Here is a 25,388-nt window from a genome sequence, read left to right on the forward strand (position 1 = left end):
ATTGATTTTAAGAAAGGCATTGGTGATTATGGTTAGGTACACATTGGAGCAACGACAGTCCTTTTTCGCTAATGCGCACTGCATCGATTATATGCAACACAGGACACGCTAGATAAACTAGTAATATCATCAACCACGTGTAGTTATAACTAGTGATTATGATTGATTAAGTTTAATGCTAGCTAGCAACTTACCTTGGCTTCTTACTGCATTCGCGTAACAGGCGGGCTCCTCGTGAGGCAGGTGGTTAGAGCGTTGGACTAGTTAACCGTAAGGTTGCAAGATTGAATCCCTGAGCTGGTAAAGGTAAAGGTAAAAATCTGTTGTTCTGCCCCTGAACAAGGCAGTTAACCCACCGTTCCTAGGCCATCATTGAAAATAAGAATGTTAACTGACTTGCCTAGTTAAATAAAGATTAAATGAAGGTGTAAAAAAACAATTAAAAAATCGGCAAAATCGGCGTCCAAAATTCCGATTGTTATGAAAACTTGAAATCGGCTCTAATTAATCGGCCATTCCGATTAATCGGTCGACCTCTAATAGGGACAGCTGAATAACTGTTGAAGTTCTAGATAGCACATGTTGTTCTTGTGCGGTGGCACAATTTCATGCGTTTGAAAGCACAATATTCAAAAGTTCTAATCACCTTGTAAATGCAGCTGTAATGAACTCGTGTAAAATTTCCCATAACAAGCGTTCAAATCAACATGATTTGAAACTCTTGACCTTCCATATACAAATGCCCATAACAAGCGTTCAAAGCACCTGTAAACGAACTGGACAGGTGAACAAAAATCGATAGTATAAAAAATTTACATTTGCCACTTGAAAAAAGCAAGTGAAAAATGATAATTACAAGTGTTCCGGGTCAGCTCTTGGCCTTCCATACCTCACAGCAGGTGGCGGCATTGCACAAAGAAATTGTGCGAACGCCATGATACCAACGAAGAAGCTGTGGGCATAACGAAGCGGCAAATATCAAACCTGTGGACAGGTGATTGGTAGTAAAAAATAGAAGACGTTTTGGGCACATCGACGAGGGGAAGGATTTTAGCCAGATGTTAGCAAACTAGGCACTAAAGTCGCAAATGACTCAACGATGTCACAAGGGACAGTTTCGGCACGTTTGTCAATCCACCCCACAAGTGGCAACTCGTGAGTGACGTAATTCGCTGTCTAGAAAAGGGTAACGTTAGCTAGCTAACGTATTAGTGTTTGCTTGTTTAGTTAGCTGCAGTACAGTAGATGAGCTGACGTTAACCGTTGTTCTTGACCTGTCTTGTCAAACAAGTAACTAACGTTAGCTAGCTTTTCTACAACTAGCTAACAATTTCTCAACAGCTAAAACTAGCTAGTTATTTAGCTAGTAAGCTATGTAACGTTATCCAGCTAATATAACGATGTTAGTAAACGCTAGTTAGCTATAAAACTGCAAACTAACCTTAACTGGTTTAGCACTAAACACATTTCGCTAGCTAGTCTACAGCCTTAACAGGCGCTAATTTATTCCTACAGTCAGGCTAACCACAACGATGTCTCGGAGGCGGCTTGACAACCGCAATGGACCTACTGGGTTACTTGGAGAAATTCAAACCCTTATCAATACGGAACCGATGGACAGTATGTACGAAATCACCGGCGAGTTGGGCAGGTGAGCCAATGCTAACGTTACGATTTCCCCCTTTAAAGCTTTCTAATTCCTTCATTCTCTTCTCACATCTTGACCTTCTGACTCCAATGCATCACTGGTCTCTTGGATTATAGTGCGATACATCACAATATACTACTGACTAACTAACGCGTCAAATATGATTATAAATAACGTTATCCTTAAAATGAGCTATAACATGGCACCTCTCAGGTGTGGTTAGCTATAGTAGTTGACTAACAGTTAAGACTTTAACTACATTGATGCTTGATCTTTGTTTACCAACTGTAAATGCCTACCTACAATATAGCTAACAAGGCTACCTCTAAGATTGTGTATCAGATAGTTTTGGTGTACCTAGAGTTTTTATTGTTGGATAGGCACCAAATAGGCAAGTCTACAAAGAGATTTATGGAAAGGCATTTCTCACAAGATCATTTCGTTTTATGAAATTTCATGAAAATGCATACTTGGTGGAATTTTTTTGTTCCGTTTTCATACGATTACCTCATTGTCCTTTTGTAAGCGATGTGGCTATAAGTGCTCTATGTGAGCCAAACCTAACATTTGTTGCCTATCATAAAGGACCCGTTAGGGTATGTCACATCGCCGGTGTCCCCAACCTTGCTAGTGCAATTCAGGAAGGAAGCAAGGGCATGTGGAAACCAGACTTGAATTCAGCCACAGAAGAAATGAGGAAATCAACTATGTCTGGCAACTTCCAGTTTGTGTTTTTTCTTTCTTGGTGGTGTTGGCAAAGTTTGAAGGGGAAACGTTGGCTACATTAAGAATTTGTGCCCGAACAAAGATCTGTTATCATGGTTGAATTACCAGCCGCAGGACCCCCCTTGTCTTTGTTAGTCAGCCTCGCTCAGATATATTAAAAACGGCAAACGTTTCTCTCCACCCTGTGGCAAAAGGTGTAGAATTGCAGGAAATTTGCTGTAAAACAGCTCGTTTTCCACTACCACATGGCGAAATGAGTAGAATTGAATGAAATTTGTTATAAAATTGTTAAATGTTCTCTCCGCCCAATGGAAAATATGTAAAATCCAGAAAACTTGCTTTAAAACTGCAACATTTCCTCTCCGCTGTCAACAGGAGGGCCACTAAAACTTTGGTCAAGAGCGTCTGCTAAATTACCTAAATGTACATTTTACATACAGTACCAGTCAAACGTTTGGACACACTCACTCATTCCAGGATTTTTCTTTATTTGTACTTTTTGTACATTTTAGAATAATAGTGAAGACATCAAAACTATGAAATAACACATGTAATAACCAAAAAGGTGTTAAACAAATCAAAATATATTATATATATGAAATTCTTCAAAGTAGCCACCCTTTTCCTTGATGATTGCCAAGAGTGTGCAAAGCTTTCTCTCAACCAGCTTTGTGCGTTAGTCACCTGGAATGCGTTTCAATTAACAGGTGTGCCTTGGTAAAAGTTAATTTGTGGAAATTCTTTCCGTAATGCATTTGAGTCAATCAGTTGTGTTGTGACAAGGTAGGGGTGGTATACAGCAGATAGCCCTATTTGGTAAAAGACCAAGTCCATATTATGGCAAGAATACTTCAAATAAGCAAAGAGAAATGACAGTCCATCATTACTTTAAGACATGACGGTCAATCAATCCATAATATTTCAATAACTTTTAAAGTTCAAGTGCTATTGCAAAAAACATCAAGCGCCATGATGAAACTGGCTCTCATGAGGACCGCCACAGGAAAGGAAGACCCAGATTTACCTCTGCTGCGGAGGATAAGTTCATTACAGTTACCAGCCTCAGAAATTGCAGCCCAAGTAAATGTGTCTTTTAGTTGAACTGAAACATCTCAACATCAACTTTTCAGAGGACACTGCGTGAATCAGGCCTTCATGGTCAAATTGTTGTAAAGAAACCACTAAAGGACACCAATAAGAAGAGACTTGCTTTGTCGAAGAAACACAAGCAATGGACATTAGACCGAGGGAAATCTGTTCTTTGGTCTGATGAGTCAAACATCTGAGATTATTGGTTCTAACTGCTGTATCTTTGTGAGACGCATAGTAAATAAACAGATGATCTCCGCATGTGTGGTTCCCTCCATGAAGTATGGCGGTGGTGATGTGATGGTGTGGGGCTGCATTGCTGGTGAAGTTGTCTGTGATTTATTTAGAATTCAAGGTACACTTAACAAGCATAGCTACCACAGCATTTTGCAGTGATACGCCATTAGTTTTTCAGCAGGACAATGACCTAACACACCTCCAGGCTGTGCAAGGGCTATTTGACCAAGAAGGAGAGTGATGGAGGGCTGTATCAATGACCTGGCCTCCACAATAACCTAACCTCAACCCAATTGAGATGGTTTGGGATGAGTTGGATCGCAGAGTGAAGAAAAAGCACCCAAAAAGAGCTCAGTATATGTGGGAAGTCCTTCAAAACTGTTGGATTAGCATTCCAGGTGAAGCTGGTTGGGAGAATGCCACCTGTGCAAAGCTGTCATCAAGGCAAAGGGTGGCTATTTTGAGGGATCTAAAATATATTTGGATTTGTTTAACACTTTTTGGTTACTACATGATTCCATTTGTTATTTCATCGTTTTGATGTATTCTTTTATTCAAAAATGTAGAAAATAGTGAAAATAAAGAACCCTTGAATGAGTAGGTGTGTTTAAACTTTTGACTGGTACTGTATGAACTGATGTTCAAATGGTAACAATGTTGTTTCCTTCAGAGAAGACTAAAATGACCCAGATAGTGTGTGATTAAAAAAAATGACTCAGCCCTCCCTCGCTCTGTCCTTGGTGCCAGGGGGAAATTTGCAGTGGTTAGGCGGTGCATGGAGAAGGCTACGGGAAAGATGTTCGCCGCCAAGTTCCTGCGGAAGCGGAGGCAAGGCCGAGATTGCCGGGCCGAGGTGGTGCACGAGATGGCCGTGCTGGAGGCGGCCCGCAACAACCCTCGTGTGGTCAACCTGCAAGCTGCCTACGAGACAGACCACGACATAATCCTGCTGCTGGAATAGTGAGTTATTATTTAAAACGTTTTTTAAAAATGTTGCACTCAATGCTATCAGTTCAGTCGGTAACATTTGAAATGTTCATTGTTCCCACAACATCCACTTCACACCGCCATCTGTCAGCTCCTTAACTCATATATGTTTCAATTTTTTTAAATGTATAATAATGTATAATGTACCGATGATAAACTGTTACGATTTTAAATAGCCTATCATATACCCGAGACAGTATAATGTGTGATTGCTATGGATGCAAATGTAGACAAATTATTAACCGGGTCAGCAAACGGTTATATTTTTTTTACAAGACTAAGGGGATGTGACCAACCGAAAATACTATGCATGCATACCAGGAACTGACATTTTTCATTAAGAGCTTAATGGAAACATGCAACAATAGCAAGCCTATCATTTTACAGTCAAAAGGCTATATCCTATAATTGAGCATGCAACTCCTGTAATGAAGCAGTTAATAAAACGCAGTTTTCAAATATTTGCCAAAATGTAATTTGCGGAAAAACACAGTTCTTAACAGCGCACCTAATGTGAGCAGTTCCATATATGACAGAGCTAAAAAAATCTCTGTTAGAACCTAAAAGATGGGGAATCTAATACCAACAACTAGGATGGGTTGCTATGGCTAGGATGGTGCCTTAGGCTTCTGGACAGCAAAAGAAAGTTCATATAAAAACCAATAAATCAGTAGAGATTTTTTTTAAATTGAGCCTTTATTTAACCAGGCAAGTCTGTTAAGAACAAATTCTTATTTATGACGGCCTACCAGAGAACAGTGGGTTAACTGCCTTGTTCAGGGGAAGAACGACAGATTTTTACCTTGTCAGCTCGGTGATTCAAACCAGCAACCTTTCGGTTACTGGCCCAACGCTCTAACCACTAGGCTACCTGCCTCTAATGGCATGAGGATGTCTTTATAACATTTCCTCCAGGTTTCTATGGTAGGATTTTGGCTAGGCTACTTTGAAGCGATGTAAGACATTGCTCATTATTTAAAGTAAAGTAAAACGTTCAGGTTTCAAACAATTATACTGCCTCAAGCTCACGTTGCAAAGTGGTGGGTGACGCACTGATAGCCTGACTATAGCCTATGGCCTCGAATGGTAACGTGAGGTGCTCTTGAATTACGAGTTGAGATTGAGAAATAATCGTGGTCATCAAGAGTTTAATAGCGATTGCATTTAGAATGGTTATTTATTGGGCAATGACTGGGTTTCTAAAAGCACGTTTCACTCCAGTACCAGATTTTTCAGGAGGTGCTCTCGCACAGTCTGGCAGGTGATAGGCTATTCCGCTCCTCAAACTAGGCTCTGTATGCTGTGCGAGTATAATAAATAAGATGTATGACTAGGGCTGTGGCGGTCATTAAATTTTGTCAGCCTGTTATTGTCATGCAAAAGAATGCTGGTCTCACAGTAATTGACCGTTTATTAATGTAAACCTGTTTAGCATTTCCAGGCTTCTACCCATACAAGCTGCTGATGCACTCCTTTTGAACATCTACATAAAAAAAACAAGTATAATAAATCAATTTAATGTACACCATCACAATCAATCCATTATTTATTTTAGTCAGTTCTAAAGAAACATGATAGGAAGCTCATGTATTTCAGAAGAACAGAATATGAGTTGGCCTACTGTTGGCTTATGTTATCTGGCTATGCTCCATGCCATAGGCTGTAGGCTTGTTCATTTAGAAGACAAGATATGCTTATTAAGTCCCGTGCCATTATTTTATCTGATTTTATAGAAAGAGGCATAGAATTGAACTTAGCTGAAGAAAATATAAATATATTTTTTCCGTTAGTGAGTGCGCATATGAAGTGGCTGTGTTGAGTGTAAAAGTTATCATTTGAAACAGGTCCTATATGCTAGATTGAGAGTTATTTGTAACTTTAGTTGTGAATGATACAAACCTTAGACTGTCTTCTAAATCAAAACAGCATGGTACAACTATAGGCTGTTGATGATTTGAGAAAGTAGCACAAAAAAAAGCTTGGACTTTGTTCCTTGCCTCAGGCTGCACAGCTGTTCTCTCATCAAGTTATCATATTTTCACTGATCAGACTATTCTCAATTGAGTCTCGTCTTTACTAATATGTAAACATAGTTTCGATTTAGCCCGTTATCAAATGGGCAGGTGAAAAAATACATGTCATCTGTATGCACTCAAAAAGCAAATGGAGGCGGTGCTTTTCTGCCGATCCATTTTGTAGGTTACTTTTGTAGACTACGTCTAGTAGAGGTTGACAGGGAGTGAAAAGTAATTCCTGTCCCATCTTGTCATGTTAACTATTTTCCTGTACTGTTCCTGATCTTGCAACAGTTCTATAACCTCTATAACTTTCATGTCCCTTCCCGATTTAAAAAATCACTCCCGTCCCGTGCTCATTTTTGCGCCAGAAATATGTACGCTATTATTTGTTTTGGAAGTATTGAACATAATTTCAGTAATTCAATATGCGACAGTGATATGTAGTTGTCTTACCTGCACTGACTGTAGGCCTAAGTCGATCTGGTTAAGACCGTATTCTAAATGACCTAAATGTAGATGATTAAGGCTGGAGGATGAGGACAGACCCCAGCAGGATGGTCTGCTCAGCACCTTCATAAAACTGTAGCCTACAGCTGAGCACTGTATACCATATGAACATTTACAACACATTAACATTTACAACTTGAACATAAAACAATTAACCTGAGCGTCAGTACTGCATAAGTCAATCTATTTATATATCACTCTTCACCTCAGATGGCATGGGTTTAGTTAAATATGCAAACAATTGGGTTTGAAGGTAAAGTTTAGTGGAAGAGGAATAATGGTCTGGGGCTGTTTTTCATGGTTCAAGCTAGACTTCTTAGTTTCTGTGAAGGGAAATGTTAATGCTAGAGCATACAATGACATTCCAAACAATTCTGTGCTTCCAACTTTGTGGAAACAGTTCGGGGATGGCCCTTTCCTGTGCCCGACCTCACTAATACTCTTGTGGCTGAATGGAAGCAAGTCCATGCAGCAATGTTCCAACATCTAGTGGAAAGCTTTACCAAACGCGTGAAAGCTGTTATTGCAGTGAAGGGGGGGGGGGGGGGGTCCAACTCCATATTAATGCCCATGATTTTTGGAATGATGTTCGATGACCTTGGTTCCTTGAGCTTGGTTCCTTCATTGTCAAAGACAACTCTATCATATTTAGCTAAAACATTGCTCTTTCCTTGGCTCTAATGTTAGTGATGGTCCTTCGCTGGAGCAAGACGTTGCAATTCCTCCATCAAAGGCTTCATAATTTATCCTTTTGACATAGGTTGGCATCTGAGGTAGCCTCATGGCTACAACTGGAGCAAGGCGCAAGAGTGAACTGGGGGAGGGGGGAAATGACTGACTTTTCTTTTTTTAAATTAAATTATATTAAATAATCTATATTAGGCCTAGCCTACAGTTGGGGCTCCCGATCCAGTGCCTGATTCCAGGCTGTATCACAACCCACCATGATTGGGAGGCCCATAGGGCGGCGCACAATTGGCCCAGCGTCATCCGTGTTAAGGTTTGGCCGGGGTAGGGTGTCATTGTAAATAAGAATTTGTTCTTAACTGACTTAAACTTAACTGAACTAGTTTTATATAGAAAAATCTTTGGAGGGAGTTGAAAGTCCGTGTTGCCCAGCAACAGCCCCAAAACATCACTGCTCTAGAGGAGATCTGCATGGAGGAATGGGCCAAAATACCAGCAACAGTGTGTGAAAACCTTGTGAAGACTTACAGAAAACGTTTGACCTCTGTCATTGCCAACAACGGGTATATAACAAAGTATTGAGAAACTTTTGTTATTGACCAAATATTTATTTTCCACCAAAATTGCAAATAAATTCAATAAAAATCCTACAATGTGATTTTCTGGATTTGTTTTCCTTCTCATTTTGTCTGTCATAGTTGAGGTGTATCTATGATGAAAATTACAGGCCTCTCATCTTTTTAAGTGGGAGAACTTGCACAATTGGTAGCTGACTAAATACCTTTTTGCCCCACTGTACAACACTTAACTATTCCTGTACTGCCGGTTCCTGTAAACGTTTGATCCTGTCCTGAATTCGACTCTAGAACTAAACTCCCATTCCTACCAGAATCCCGGGGGACCCGTGTCAATGCAGATAGCCCGGTTAGCCAATGTGCGGGAGCACTGGTTGGTTGGGCCAATTTAGGTAGTATGTACATGAATGTATAGTTAAAGTGACTATGCATATATGGGGGGGGAGAGAGACGATGCAAATTGCCCGGGTAGCCATTTGATTTCCTGTTCAGGAGTCTTGATGTGATTTTGGATTGCATTCGCATTGATAAGTGGTTAGATGGACAATAGACCCCTGAGTACCAGGCCGTTAGGACCTGATGGCCAGTTGGGTACTACCAAAGCATGTAGAGGTCGGACGATAAATTAGGGCCGATTTCAAGTTTTCATAACAATCGGTAATCGGGCAATTTGGACATCGATTATGGCCGATTACATTGCACTTCACGAGGCGACTGCGTGGCAAGCTGACTACCTTTTTTTATGCGAGTGCAGCAAGAGCCAAGGTAAGTTGCTAGCTAGCATTAAACTTATCTTATAAAAAAACAATCAATCTTAACATAATCACTAGTTAACTACACATGGTTGATATTACTAGTTTATCTAGCTTTGCCTGCTTGCATATAATCGATGCGATACCTGTTAATTTGTCATCGAATCACAGCCTATTTCGCCAAACGGGTGATGATTTAACAAGCACATTTGCGAAAAAAGCACGGTCGTTTCACCAATGTGTACTTAACCATAAACATCAATGCCTTTCTTAAAATCAATACAAATGTATATATTTTTTAAACCTGCATATTTAGTTAATATTGCCTGCTAACATGAATTTCTTTTAACTAGGGAAATTGTGTCACTTCTCTTGCGTTCTGTGCAAGCAGAATCAGGGTATATGCAGCAGTTTGGGCTTCCTGGCTCGTAGCAAACTGTGTGAAGACCATTGCTTCCTAACAAAGATCGTAATTAATTTGCCAGAATTGTACATAATTATGACATAACGTTGAAGGTTGTGCAATGTAACCGCAATATTTAGACTTAGGGATGCCACCCGGTTCCATATTTCACTGAAAGAATACACTTTTTTTTCTCTCTAAATGATAGTTTCTGGATTTTACCATAACTTAAGGCTCGTATTTCTGTGTTATATTATAATTAAGTCTATAATTAGATAGAGCAGTCCGACTGAGCGGTGTTAGGCAGCAGCCGGCTCGTAAGCATTTATTCAAACAGCACTTTCCTGCATTTGCCAGCAGTTCTTCGCTGTGCTTCAAGCATTGTGCTGTTTATGACTTCAAGCCTATCAACGCCCGAGAATAGGCTGGCTATACTATAGTGCCTATAAGAACATCCAATAATAGTCAAAGGAAATGAAATACAAATATTATAGAGAGAAATAGTCCTATAATTCCTATAATAACTACAACCGAAAACGTATTGCCTGGTAATATTGAAGACTCATGTTAAAAGGAACCACCAGCATTCATATGTTCTGAGCAAGGAACTTAAACGTTAGCTTTTTTACATGGCAAATATTGCGCTTTTACTTTAATCTCCAACACTTTTTTTTTTGCATTATTTAAGCCAAATTGAACATGTTTCATTATTTATTTGAGACTAAATAGATTTTATTGATGTATTAAGTTAAAATAAGTGTTCATTCAGTATTGTTGTAATTGTCATTATTACAAATATATATAAAAATCGGCTGATTTTAATCGGTATCAGCCTTTTTTTTGGTCCTCCAATAATCGGTATCGGCGTTGAAAAATCCTAATCGGTCGACCTCTAGTCCAGAGTGCATAAAAGGAGATTACAGTGGCTCAACGGTCTTGTGGAATTTTACTGAAGTCATGACTCATGACTGCCGGTGTGGCGCTAATACAGCCACCTAGGGCTGAGCGATATGGCCATATCTTTTCATCATTTACACTATCATTCAAATGTTTGGATACACCTACTTATTCCAGGGTTTAAAAAATAAATACAAATTGACAATTTTCTACATTGTAGAATAATGGTGAAGACATCAAATCTAAAGTGGCTTGCAAAAGTATTCACCCCCTGGCATTTTTCCTATTTTGTTGCCTTACAACCTGGAATTAAAATATATTTTTTGAGGGGGGTTGTATCATTTTGATTTACACAACATGCCTACCACCTTGAAGATGCAAAATATTTTTTTGTGAAACAAACAAGAAATAAGACACAAAAAAAACAGAATTTGAGCATGTGTAACTAGCCACCTTTTGCAGCAATTATACCCCAAGAGACTTGCAGCTGTGTCTCTATAAGCTTAGCACATCTAGCCACTGGAATGTTTGCCCATTCTTCAAGGCAAAACTGCTCCAGCTCCTTCAAGTTGGATGGGTTCTGCTGGTGTACAGCAATCTTTAAATCATACCACAGATTCTCAATTGGATTGAGGTCTGGGCTTTGACTAGGCTATTCCAAGGCATTTAAATGTTGCCCCTGAAAGCACTCAAGTGTTGCTTTAGCAGTATGCTTAGTGTCATTGTCCTGCTGGAAGGTGAAACTCCATCCCAGTCTCAAATCTCTGGAAGACTGAAACCAGTTTCCCCTCAAGAATTTCCCTGTATTTAGCGCCATCCATCATCCATTCAATTCTGACTAGTTTCCCAGTTCCTGCCGATGGAAAAACATCCCCACAGCATGATGCTGCCACCACCATATTTCAATGTGGGGATGGTTTTCTCGGGGTGATGGGAGGTGTTGGGTTTGTGCCAGAAATGGCGTTTCCCTTGATGGCCAAAAAGCTCAATTTTAGTCTCATCTGACCAGAGTACCACCTTCAATATGTTTTGGAAGTCTCCCACATGCCTTTAGGCAAACAACAAATGTGTTTGCATATGTTTTTTTCTTAAATTAAGCAATGGCTTTTTTTCGGGCCACTCTTCTGTAAAGCCCAGCTCTTAGGAGTATATGGCTTAAAGTGGTCCTATGGACAGATACTCCAATTTCCACTGTGGAGCTTTGCTGCTCCATCAGGGCTACCTTGGATATCTTTGTTGCTTCTCTGATTAATGCCCTTCTTGCCTGGTCTGTGAGTTTTGGTCGGGGGCCCTCTCTTGGCAGGTTTGTTGTGGTGCTATATTCTTTCCATTTTTTTTAATAACGGATTTAATGGGGCTCCATGGGATGTTCAAAGTTTCTGATATTTTTTTTATATCCAAACCCTGATCTGTGCTTCTCCACAACTTTGTCCCTGACCTGTTTGTAGATGTTGGTCTTCATGGTGCCGCTTGCTTGGTGGTGCCCCTTGCTTAGTGGTGTTGCAGACTCTGGGGCCTTTCAGAACGTGTGTGTGTGTATAATATATATATATATATATACTGCTCAAAAAAATAAAGAGAACACTTAAACAACACAATGTAACTCCAAGTCAATCACACTTCTGTGAAATCAAACTGTCCACTTAGGAAGCAACACTGATTGACAATAAATTTCACATGCTGTTGTGCAAATGGAATAGATAACAGGTGGAAAATATAGGCAATTAGCAAGACACCCCCAATAAAGGAGTGGTTCTGCAGGAGGGGACCACAGACCACTTCTCAGTTCCTATGCTTCCTGGCTGATGTTTTGGTCACTTTTGAATGCTGGCGGTGCTTTCACTAGTGGTAGCATGAGACGGAGTCTACAACCCACACAAGTGGCTCAGGTAGTGCAGCTCATCCAGGATGGCACATCAATGCGAGCTGTGGCAAGAAGGTTTGCTGTGTCTGTCAGCGTAGTATCCAGAGCATGGAGGCGCTACCAGGAGACAGGCCAGTACATCAGGAGACGTGGAGGAAGCCGTAGGAGGGCAACAACCCAGCAGCAGGACCGCTACCTCCGCCTTTGTGCAAGGAGGAGCAGGAGGAGCACTGTCAGAGCCCTGCCAAATGACCTCCAGCAGGCCACAAATGTGCATTTGTCTGCTCAAACGGTCAGAAACAGACTCCATGAGGGTGGTATGAGGGCCTGACGTCCACAGGTGGGGGTTGTGCTTACAGCCCAACACCGTGCAGGACGATTGGCATTTGCCAGAGAACACCAAGATTGGCAAATTCGCCACTGGCGCCCTGTGCTCTTCACAGATGAAAGCAGGTTCACACTGAGCACCTGTGACAGAGTCTGGAGACGCCGTGGAGAACGTTCTGCTGCCTGCAACATCCTCCAGCATGACCGGTTTGGCGGTGGGTCAGTCATGGTGTGGGGTGGCATTTCTTTGGGGGACCGCACAGCCCTCCATGTGCTCGCCAGAGGTAGCCTGACTGCCATTAGGTACTGAGATGAGATCCTCAGACCCCTTGTGAGACCATATGCTGGTGCAGTTGGCCCTGGGTTCCTCCTAATGCAAGACAATTCTAGACCTCATGTGGCTGGAGTGTGTCAGCAGTTCCTGCAAGAGGAACGCATTGATGCTATGGACTGGCCCGCCCGTTCCCCAGACCTGAATCCAATTGAGCACATCTGGGACATCATGTCTCGCTCCATCCACCAACTGTTGGATGCACCACAGACTGTCCAGGAGTTGGCGGATGCTTTAGTCCAGTTCTGGGAGGAGATCCCTCAGGAGACCATTCGCCACATCAGGAGCATGCCCAGGCGTTGTAGGGAGGTCATACAGGCACGTGGAGGCCACACACACTACTGAGCCTCATTTTGACTTGTTTTAAGGACATTACATCAAAGTTGGATCAGCCTGTAGTGTGGTTTTCCACTTTAATTTTGAGTGTGACTCCAAATCCAGACCTCCATGGGTTGATAAATTTGATTTCCATTGATAATTTTTGTGTGATTTTGTTGTCAGCACATTCAACTATGTAAAGAAAAAAGTATTTAATAAGAATATTTAATTCATTCAGATCTAGTGTTATTTTAGTGTTCCCTTTATTTTTTTGAGCAGTGTATATTACTGAGATCATGTGACACTGATTGCACACAGGTGCACTTTATTTAACTAATTATGTGACTTCTGAAGGGAATTGGTTGCAGCAGATCTTATTTAGGGACTTCATAGCAAAGGGGTGAATACATATGCATGCACGCACCACTTTTCTTTTTTTTTACTTTCTTTTTTTTCATTTCTCTTTACCAGTTTGGACTATTTTGTGTATGTCCTGTACATGAAATCCAAATAAAAAATATATTTAAATTACAGGTTGTAATGCAACAAAATAGCAAAAAACGCAGAGAGGGATGAATACTTTTGCAAGGCACTGTATGAAATAACACATGGAATCATGTAGTAACCAAAAAAAGTGTTAAACAAATGAAAAATTGAGATTCTTGAGATTTTTCAAAATAGCTACCCTTTGCCTTGATGACAGCTTTGCACACTGTTGGCATTCTCTCATCCAGCTTTGTAAGGTAGTCACCTGGAATGCATTTCAATTAACAGGTGTTCCTTGTTAAACGTTTGAGCCAATCATTTGTGTTGTGACCAAGGTAGGGTGGTATATAGAAGATAGCCCTTTTTTGGTAAAAGACCGAGTCCATTTTATGTCATGAACTGCTCAAATAAACAATGAGAAACCACAGTCCATCATTACTTTAAGGCATGAAGTTCAGTCAATCTGGAAAATTTCAAGAAAAAGAAAGTTTCTTCCAGTGCAGTTACAAAAACCAAGCGCTATGATGACACTCATGAGGACTGCCACAGGAAAGGAAGACCCCGAGTTACCTCTGCTGCAGAGGATAAGTTCATTCGAGTTACCAGCCTCAAAATTGCATCCCAAATATATTCTTCAGAGTTCAAGTAACAGAAACATCTCAACATCGTCCTTTTCAGAGGAGACCGCATGAGTCAGGCCTTCATGGCCGAATCGCTGCAAAGAAACAACTTCTAACGGACACCAATAAGAAGAACACACTTGCTTGGGCCAAAAAACAAGAACAATGGACATTAGACTCGTGGAAATTGATCCTTTTGGTCTGAGTCAGAATTTGACATTTTTGGTTCCAACTGCTGTGTCTTTTAGATGCGTAGAAGGTGAGCGGATGATCTCCGCATGTGTCGTTTCAACCGTGAAGCATGGAGGAAGAGGTGTGATGGTGTGGGAGTGCTTTGCTGGTGACACTGTCTTTAAAAAAATATATATATATTCAAGGCATGCTTAACCAGCATGGCTACCACAGCATTCTGCAGCGATACGCCATCCCATGTGGTTTGCGCTTAGGGGGAAGATAATTTGTATTTTAACAGGACAATGACCCAACACACCTCCAGGCTGAGTGATGTATCAGATGACCTGGCCTCCACAATCACCCGACCTAAACCCAATTGAGATGGTTTTGGATGAGTTGGATTGCAGAGTGAAGAAAAGCACCCAACAAGTGCTCAGCATATGTGGGAACTCTCAAGAGTGTTGGAAAAGGTGAAGCTGGTTGAGAGCATGCTAAGAGTTTACAAAGCTGGCAAAGGGTGGCTACATATAAAATATATTTTGATTTGTTTAACGCTTTTTTTTGTTGGTTACTACATGATTCCATATGTTATTTCATAGTTTTGATGTCTTCGCTATTATTCTACAATGTAGAAAATAGTCAAAATAAAGAAAAGCCCTGGAATGAGTTTTTTGAATGATACTGTACACCTTAATATATTTTCTCTAAATAAGCATTGCACAATTTAAAGGTCAACCACACTGCATTTGAATCAGTCAGCAATAATCTAATGAATGCAGGGCTTGTGAAGTTGTACCTAAATATAAGCCATCCACAACCATTAGTCCCAATAATTAAATTATTGTCTCAAAATAGTTTAACCTGCTTTTTCTTTTGTAATAATCACTTTCTGGCTTTCAAGTCTGTCTATGAAAATTCCCCTTTTTTTGTCACAAATGAAACTAGAACCATGCATAATGCACATTCACTAATGATAACTTCTTGTAGCAGACATTTAAACTATAGAAATTAACACAGGTCTCATCAACAATGTCTCAAGCCAACTTGCTAGTGATTAGCTGGCTAATCTTTGTATTTCAAGTTTAGCCAACTTGGATCTATTTGAACAGTTGAATTGTTATGAACATACCCCTCTGTCTTTCTCCAACTGTTTGAAAAGCATGTTAGCCTGTACACTGTTCATATGTTGAAATCAAGTCGCCTACCGTATTTCTCAGAATGAGAACGAGTTGCCAATTCCTTATATAATTGTGTTTTATGCTTATTGCACATTTATAAAACAGACTTGACAGCTAGTATAACGTTATTTGGTGCTCCAATGCAGTGTGACAAACTGAGCATTCATTTTCCAGCTTCAATATTAACTGATACTCTCATTTTAGTCACTACTCTCCACGCAATTTGAGTAATTGAGACAACTTTCATAACAATACCCTTTTTAACTTCTCCTTTATTACAGTAAAATAATGTCTCAATGTGTTTGTCCATGTGACCGATTCTGTTGGACCAAACCTCAAATGCAAATAGCGAGTTGAAACCGCTTTTTAGAGATGATGTGATCTCTCTCTCTCAACTGTGTTGGTGAGAGAGGTAGGGGGAGGGGCTCAGTGTGTGTGTGTGTAAACCATAGAGGAAGAGGCAAACCGAGAGGTTTCACTCTTGCTAAAAATCTGTCCAAAATAAGGCCAATGTGTTTCTACAGTTATTTTGGACTTTAGCTTGTCTGCTGCCTTTTGGACAATGATTCCCATTGTTAGGGCGGAGACGTGTATAATGACGAGATGGATACACAGATCTCTGGTGTAAATGAGTTGAATGAGTTCCAAGATGGCATAGCAGTTCAGACGTCTTTTGTCCTCGTCTTGTCGTGTTCCGTGTGTGTGTATATATATATATATATATATATATATATATATATATCTTCGCATACCTTTTTTATATATATTTTTTATTTTCCATAAACTCATCTTCAAAACACTCTCCTGCAACCTGCCTCACCAATTTATATTTATAAAAAAAGTATTATTTACCTCATCTGGAATCCATAGAAGCTAGCCAGCTAATCAGAAGCTAATCAGAAGCTAGTTAGCTTCTTTACTGGCTAATCGTTAGTATTCAACTAACCACGGTTTAGCTCGAAAATCTATCGGCAGTTTTGTACGGCGAGGCTCGAACCGGAACAGACCGGACCTATTTTTCTCTCCATGTCCCTGGATTTCAACCGCTAACTCAGGACATTTATACCTGGATCTCACAGCTAGCTAGCTGCTATCCAGCTTTCGTCGATTCCGGAGCAAACATCAATTATTCCGGAGCTAGCCAGCTGAAGAGTTCCATCAATCACTCCTGGGCTACAATCACCTATCCGGACCCGTTTTACTGCCAACGCGGAGCCCCACCGGGCCTTCACAACTGGACTACCGATGTTATCTACCCAGGGGAGTTATCCGGCTGACTCCTCCGTCGCGACGTTACCTGAACGCCCATCTGCGGTCCGCTAACCGTTAGCGGCTGCTATCTGAATAGACCTATCGGACAATTTATTTATTTATTTATTTATTTATTTTTCTTGGGCCTCTATATATATATATATATATGTTTTTTTTTGTGTGTGTGAATTGTATTCATCCCCTCTACCACACGGAACCCCACTAATCCTACCGACGGAAACGCACGAGGTGGCTAATAACTGACCTCCATCCTATGCAAGCTTGCTACCGATGGTCCGGCTAGCTGTCTAAATCACCGTGACCCCAACCAACCTCACTACTCACTGGACCCTTTTGATCACTCGACTAAGCATGCCTCTCCGTAATGTCAATATGCCTTGTCCATTGCTGGTTAGTGTTTATTGGCTTATTTCACTGTAGAGCCTCTAGTCCTGCTCACTATACCTTATCCAACCTATTAGTTCCACCACCCACACATGCAATGACATCTCCTGGTTTCAGTGATGTTTCTAGAGACAATATCTCTCTCATCATCACTCAATACCTAGGTTTACCTCCACTGTATTCAGATCCTACCATACCTTTGTCTGTACATTATACCTTGAAGCTATTTTATCGCCCCCAGAAACCTCCTTTTACTCTCTGTTCCAGACGTTCTAGACGACCAATTCTTATTGCTTTTAGCCGTACCCTTATCCTACTCCTCTGCTCCACTCATATTCCCCAGGCGCTCTCTTTTGATGACTTCTGTAACCGTAATAGCCTTGGTTTCATGCATGTTAACATTAGAAGCCTCCTCCCTAAGTTTGTTCTATTCACTGCTTTAGCAAACTCTGCCAACCCGGATGTTCTAGCTGTGTCTGAATCCTGGCTTAGGAAGACAACCAAAAATTCAGAAATTTTCATCCCAAACTACAACATTTTAAGACAAGATAGACTGCCAAAGGGGGCGGTGTTGCAATCTAATGCAAAGACAGCCTGCAGAGTTCTGTCCTACTATCCAGGTCTGTACCCAAATAATTTGAACCTCTCTAAAAACTGTTGCCACCTGCTATAGACCACCCTCTGCCCCCAGCTGTGCTCTCGACACCATATGTGAACTGATTGCCCCCCATCTATCTTCAGAGCTCGTGCTGCTAGGCGACCTAAACTGGAACATGCTTAACACCCCAGCCATCCTACAATCTAAGCTTAATGCCCTCAATCTCACACATATTATCAATGAACCTACCAGGTACCTCCCAAAGCCTTAAACACGGGCACCCTCATAGATATCATCCTAACCAACTTGTCCTCTAAATACACCTCTGCTGTCTTCAACCATACTGCACCTGTACATAGCCCACCTATAATTTAGCCCAAACTACCTCTTTCCCTACTGTATTTATTTATTTATTTATTTTATTTTGCTCCTTAACACCCCATTATTTTTATTTCTACTTTGCACATTCTTCCACTGTAAATCTACCATTCCAGTGTTTTACTTGCTATATTGTATTTACTTTGCCACCATGGCCTTTTTTTCCCTTTACCTCCCTTATCTCACCTCATTTGCTCACATCGTATATAGACTTGTTTATACTCTATGTTTGTTTTACTCTGTGTCGTTGTATGTGTCGAACTGCTCTGCTTTATCTTGGCCAGGTCGCAATTGTAAATGAGAACTTGTTCTCAACTTGCCTACCTGGTTAAATAAATAAAATTAAAATAAATTGGGAAGATGCACACAGCTAAGGAGCGAAGGAGACGAGACTAAAAATACAACGCGAGAACAAGCGGACATAAACATGAAAAATAACACAACCTTGATTTGTGCAATACAGACATTTGGAATATCGTACATTCATTTGAAAGATTGCCCAGCCCTGCAGTCACCGCAACAGCCCTATACATGACGACTGACAAACACATGCTAATTTAATTCCACGAAATTATACAAATTAACCTATAGACCGTTAAGCATGACCAGATGTATTTTCAGAGGCTAACCAGTTAACCATTAACAATCCCTAGTGATTGCGCTTTGAACTTCATTGGAACGAGTACACCTTTTCTCTGAATCCAGCAAAACAGAAACTAGAATGTAGATTGGAGATAAAGAATTCAATCCTTAGGTTGGAAAGTTCTGTTGTTCCTAAACTCCACCCTTGGCACTCTTGTGTGTTGAGCGCCAACTTGAATAGAAACGTTTCAACCCTCCCTATTTGTTTCATTGAGTTTTGAAGAAAGCCTTACTAATCCTTCCACGAAAGCAGAGTGCCTTGTAAACTCTGAAAGGGATAGTCTATTCCATTAGATAGCCAATTATCTGTTGCCAAACCTGAAATGATAGGAAACAGACTTATATGCTCATCAGAGCCAAAACCACCTAGGTTTCATGAATGTAAGAATGCAACAATTTATGATATTTAGCATTAGACACTGTGACAGAACTGACAACCGTGTTTCACAGTGCGGCGGGAGGTGAGATCTTTGACTACTGTGACTGTGATGAGCTGCTCCCAGAGGGCCAGATCACACGCCTGATCAGACAGATGCTGGAGGGCGTCCACCTCCTCCACCAGACCAGCGTGGTGCACCTGGACCTCAAGGTCTGTCCCTCCACACCTCTTAATGCACACACACACAGACTAGTTTACAAACAGAACACCTAAAATACACTTCTCAACTTTATTTGCTCCCTTTATCAATCTTTACATCACCACCTGCATATTTACATTTTACCAGATCGACTTACAGGAGCAGTTAGGGTTAAGTGCCTTGCTCAAGGACGCAAGGACAGATTGTTCACCTAGTCAGCTTGGGGATTCAAACCAGTGACTTTTTGGTTACTGGCCCAATGCCCTTAACTGCTAGGATACCTGCCGCCCCACTTCTCCCCTGTAAACATGATCACATGCAGAAAGGATTGTGCTGTATACAGCTGTATTATGACCCTGCACAAACTTATGTCACCCTATTGGACTACTCTTCCCTCTTTCTTACAGCCCCAGAACATTCTCTTGACCAGCCTGGCTCCGCTGGGGGACATAAAGATTGTGGACTTTGGCCTGGCGCGCAAACTGGGCACAGTCGGAGAACTCCGAGAGATCTTGGGCACGCCCGAGTACGTGGGTAAGGCAACGTCCATTTAACTTACGTCCGACATTCCCTAAACCAGTTGCAAATAAGTCTGACATTCTACACTATCAATGTTGTGATGTAATGATCTGGCCTCTCTTTCTCCCTTGTTATTCCATTCTAAACTACGAGCTTAGCTCCAGAAATTCTAAACTACGAGCCTATCACCACAGCAACTGACTTGTGGTGAGTCATCACAATCAACACTATCAAATTCAATGACTGTGGATAGATATGTATGTGCGTGCGTGCCTGCCTGCGGCACTTGTGTGAAGTGTGTGTTTGCAGGTCAACACGCGTGTGTACTCTGACACATTTGTACTAACTGTGTTCTGGGTGTGTTGTTCCTCAGGAGTGTGGGGGTGATAGCCTACATGCTGGTGACGGGCGAGTCTCCGTTTGCAGGGGACGACAAACAGGAGACGTACCTGAATGTGTCCCAAGTCAATGTGGACTACAGCCAAGAGGCCTTCTCCAGGGTGTCGGAGCTCGCTGTCGACTTCATCCGCAAGCTGCTGGTCAAAACACCAGAGTAAGTGGGAATGTTGCAGACCAGTAAAAGGTCAGGGAATTCAAATCATAAGGGAAGTACTGCTACTGACTGGAAGTGTTGTCACAAATTGTGTTTAGAAATACAGATGATAATTAATGAATTCTTGTTTTTGTACTTACTATACCTTTTTTAATTTTAAATATTTGTGTTTTGTGAGATATAAATTCAGCTAGAACTTTCACCTCTTGGTGTTCACTTTGGTCTGTCTTCACCCTCTCCACACAGGGACAGGTCCAGTGCAGCCGACTGCATGACCCACCCCTGGCTGTGGCATCAATACCCAATTACCGAGCCCATCACGCCACGTACACCCCGCGAGAGGAGCAGTGGTAACAAGTGGGCTGCCCCACCCGAGGACCCAGAAGACAAGGAGAACTTCACCTTGGACTCGCACCACACCCACGCCAAGCGGTTTCGGTTTGAGGGGGAAAGAGCGACGCAAGCGCCCCCCTCCTGCGACCTGCCCTTATGATTTTATTGGTTTTATGCAGCAATGAACCTGCAGGCAGCACTGTTGCCTACCCAAGAGCTATTCAGTCCTGTTCTGTTCTACCGCTCGCTTGTATCCAGTGTGTCCGGCCAAACCAAAGTTAACCAGCTTACTTTGTGATCTAATGAGTAATAGTATTTTATAGTGAGCTGTTTTTGTCTTTTGTTTTGTCTGGTTCATTTATGTCCCTGAATTTACAGAGAATGGGTGGCCAGGTATATCTCAAGGGAAATCTATGCTATTCTGTTTTTCCACAAACTTTTAAGAGACATTTTAAACAGTCAGCAAATTATTACTTGACCATTTTTGCCAGAAGGCTAATAAGTTGTCGTCAAAGTGTTCTTAGACACCCCAAAGTGTTTTTAGTATTTTGTGCTAAAAGCATTCGAAAGAACACTGAGCTGTGCAGATACGAGCTAAATCAGTCTATTTGAGGTCGTGAAAGTAAAGTATCCTCGTACTATATGCTTAATTGCTTGACCCAAGATGTGCATTACCTCCCTACTCTCAAACAAGAATCAGCTTCGGGCCATGGCTTATGCCGAGTGGCATATTACATTCCATTCCATCTGACATTCCCTTGTCTAGTTCTTAGGCACTCTTCAACACACCACATCTGAAAACACGTCATTGAAGACAGGTTTTCTATGCACACATTACCCAGCCTTGACCTGCATAATAAGTAAGCCAATGAGTCACGCTATTTTCTGTCAATTACAGTGTTTATTGTTTACCTGAACTCTCCTGGTTTACAATTCCACAGTAATAGAGGCGGTTTAAGAGGGCTCTAAAAAAGGTGACTCATGGACAGTTCACACCACACCCATGCTTACTCAAATGTTTCTGCAAAGTTGTCAGTTCCTCTTTAATCATTAGCTTAAGGCAAATGTGACTGAAGCACTTTCTATTTATCATCTGGGTATTTCATGAATTACTGGAAAATAACCATGTCCTCTGAAGTGTTTTTAATTCCATGTTTTTTTTTAAAGTATAACTTGAAAACAACATATTTTCTGATGTTCACCAAAGTAATCTAATCTGTATCCCTTTAATCAGCATTAAAAAGCTATTCCATTTTTCTAGGGCTAGGCGTGATTTAAAGCTCAATGGGAATCAGGTACAGTGCATTTGGAAAGTATTCAGACCCTGACTTTTTCTACATTTTGTTAATGTACAGCCTTGTTCTAAAATTGATTAAATCGTTTTTTCCTACCTTCAATCTACACACACTACCCCATAATGACAAAGCAAAAACAGGTCTTTAGAAGCACATTTGGCAACAATTACAGCCTCTAGTCTTCTTGGGTATGACGCTACAAGCGTGGCGCAACTGTATTTGAGGAATTTTTCTCTGCAGATCCTCTCAAGCTCTGTCCGGTTGGATGGGGAGCGTTTCAGTTCTCCCCAGGGATGTTCGATCGGGTTCAAGTCCAGGCTCTGCTGGGTCACTCAAGGACATTCAAAGACTTGTCCCGAAGCCACTTCTGCGTTGTCTTAGCTGTGTGCTTAGGGTTGTTGTCCTGTTGGAAGGTGAACCTACGCCCCAGTCTGAGGTCCAGAGCGTTCTCGAGCAGGTTTTCATCAAGGATCTCTCTCTACTTTGCTTCATTAATCTTTTATTCGATCCTGACTAGTCTCCCAGTCCCTGCTGCTAAAAAACATTCCCACAGCATGATGCTGCCACCACCATGCTTCACCATAGGGATAGCACCAGGTTTCCTTGGCATTTAGGCCAAATAGTTCAATATTGGTTTCATCAGACCAGAGAATCTTGTTTCTCATGGTCTGAGAGTCTTTAGGTGCCTTTTGGCAAACTCCAAGAGGGCAGTCGTACCTTTTAACTGAGGAGTGGGATCCATCTGGCCACTACCATAAAGGCCTGGTTTGGTGTGCTGCAGAGATGGTTGATCTTCTGGAAGGTTTTCCCATCTTCACAGAGGAGCTCTGTCAAATTCTTGGTCACCTCCCTGACCGAGTCTTGGTGGTTCCAAACTTCTTCCATTTAAGAATGATGGAGGCCACTCTATTCTTGGACCTTCAATGCTGCAGAAATGTTTTTGTGTCCTTCCCCAGAACTGTGCCTCAACAAAAGCCCTTCTTGGAGCGCTACGGACAATTCCTTCAACCTCCTGGCTTGGTTTTGCTCTGACATGCACTGTCAACTGTGGGACCTTTTTATATAGACAGGTGTGTGCCTTTCCAAATCATGTACAATCAATTGAATTAACCACAGATTAAGTTGTAGAAACATCTCAAGGATGATCAATGGAAACAGGATTCAGTTGAGCTCAATTTCGAGTCTCCATAGCAAAGGATCTGAAAAGTTATGTAAATAAGGTATTTCTATTTTTTATCAATTAAAAAAAAAATTGTTGCTTTGTCATTATCAGGTATTGTGTGTAGATGTGCATTTTTTAATTTTATTGATTTAATACGTTAGTCTTATTCTAAAATGTAACAATGTGGAAGAAGGGAAGGGTTCTGGATACTTTCCGAATTCACTGTATATTGGGAGTCAAAACATTGTCTCTGTATGGAGGCGAATATATTACGTCCTTTCCCCTCTTCATTCCATTTCCTCCTTGTCTCAGGGCAAATTACCTTTCACTTTGGTCATTACTATTGTGTGCCTCTTTTTATATGTGCCCTTTTTTATGTACATTTTGTCTAACCTGATTATCAATATAATTCTATAATGTGATGGTGTTTTGTTTGTTTAGATGTACATTGTGCTTTTATTTAACTCGATTCAGATGGGTTTATTAAGATTATATGGGATATAGTTTATTAAGAATATATGGGATATAGTATTGATAGCATCTCTTAACAAAAATGTGTTTTGGTAACGGGTGACATAAAATTTAAATATGCTTTGCTTTTAAAGTGGTGAATGTTTGATATGCGTGAAAGCTTTGGCAAAGTGATTAGAGATGGATTTATAATAGAAAAGATGGGTTTCGGTTATGAGGAAAGGGTATGCCGTTGAGATGCTTGCGGAGAGGACGATAAAATATTTGGGGTTACAGAAGTGATGTGGGTAAAGGTTATGGAATTCACTGAATCATGGACAGGAAAACTTTTTAGTAATGCAGTCGATGAACAGGAACATTTTTGAGATATTTGTACAGTGTTACCAGGAGGAGGATTATTTTTCGGATATATGGACGGTCCTAGTACGGAACACTTTTGACAGTGAAGAACATGAAATGGAAGTGCTCTGTTGAGCATTCATTCACATGGAAGCCCATCCACCTGTGAAGTTATGAAATAATATACAAATGCTTCAAGGGGTTCTCAGGCTTCATAACAATCCAGATTCAATGATCAATACTAACTGCCAGTCGACCTCAACTGAACATGTCAGTTCAAAAAAGGTGCGAAGACTCTTGTTTGTGGTCCTCAAGGTTTACCAGAGAGATGTCACCGGCCTGGCACACACAATAGCCTTTGTCTTGGAGAGGGACTTCTCCAGTCACGTATGCTGTCATCCATACGGAGAACTTGAACATCATTACATTGGTTTAGTAATCATTACCATCAGTTCAAAGACATTTCAAATGAAAACACAGACGTTTGAGGTGCTGCTGTCACCAATTGGCACAAAGTGGACTTGTACAACTTGATTATTTGTAGGAGCTCAACTGGTGTATGACTTTGATTACCACAGGAGGTTGGTGGCACCTTTTTAATTAGGGAGAATGGTGTCATGATAATGGCTGGAGCAGAATAGGCGGAATGTTTGATGCCATTCCATTTGTGCCGTTCCAGACATTATTATGAGCTGTTCAAGTGACAAAAAAATGGACTTGATTACAGTTGTAGAAGATTCACTGTTGTAACGCTATTGTTTTGTGTTGCTGAGACCAATTGGCACAGTAGTGGACTTGTACAACTTGATTATATTTGTGAGTGCGCCACTGCTTTTTCATTTTGTACGGCTGTCAGAATGGACTTTGACTTACAGACGATCTGGGCCTATGCCCACCCATGGCTGCGCCCCTGCCTAGTTGTGAAATCCATAGATTAGGGTGTAATGAATTTATTTCAATTGACTGATTTCCTTATATGAACTGTAACTCTGTAAAATCATTGACATTTTTGCATGTTGTGTTTACATTTTTGTTCAGTA

At 41.1% G+C, this 25,388-nt stretch overlaps 1 protein-coding gene across 1 annotated transcript; it reads left to right on the plus strand.

Moving 5' to 3' along the window:
- The first annotated feature begins 956 nt into the window (after positions 1–956).
- Positions 957–22,337, plus strand: LOC139396400 (serine/threonine-protein kinase 17B-like). The gene is made up of 8 exons (XM_071143442.1): positions 957–1,155; positions 1,516–1,651; positions 4,448–4,660; positions 19,549–19,687; positions 20,084–20,210; positions 20,354–20,402; positions 20,569–20,748; positions 20,995–22,337. The coding sequence occupies exons 1-8, from the start codon at positions 1,089–1,091 to the stop codon at positions 21,239–21,241; spliced, it is 1,158 nt and encodes a 385-aa protein (XP_070999543.1). The 5' UTR covers positions 957–1,088; the 3' UTR covers positions 21,242–22,337.
- The last annotated feature ends 3,051 nt before the right edge of the window (positions 22,338–25,388 follow it).

This window comes from Oncorhynchus clarkii, chromosome 3 (genome assembly GCF_045791955.1).
Source record: "Oncorhynchus clarkii lewisi isolate Uvic-CL-2024 chromosome 3, UVic_Ocla_1.0, whole genome shotgun sequence".
NCBI classification, from domain to species: domain Eukaryota; kingdom Metazoa; phylum Chordata; class Actinopteri; order Salmoniformes; family Salmonidae; genus Oncorhynchus; species Oncorhynchus clarkii.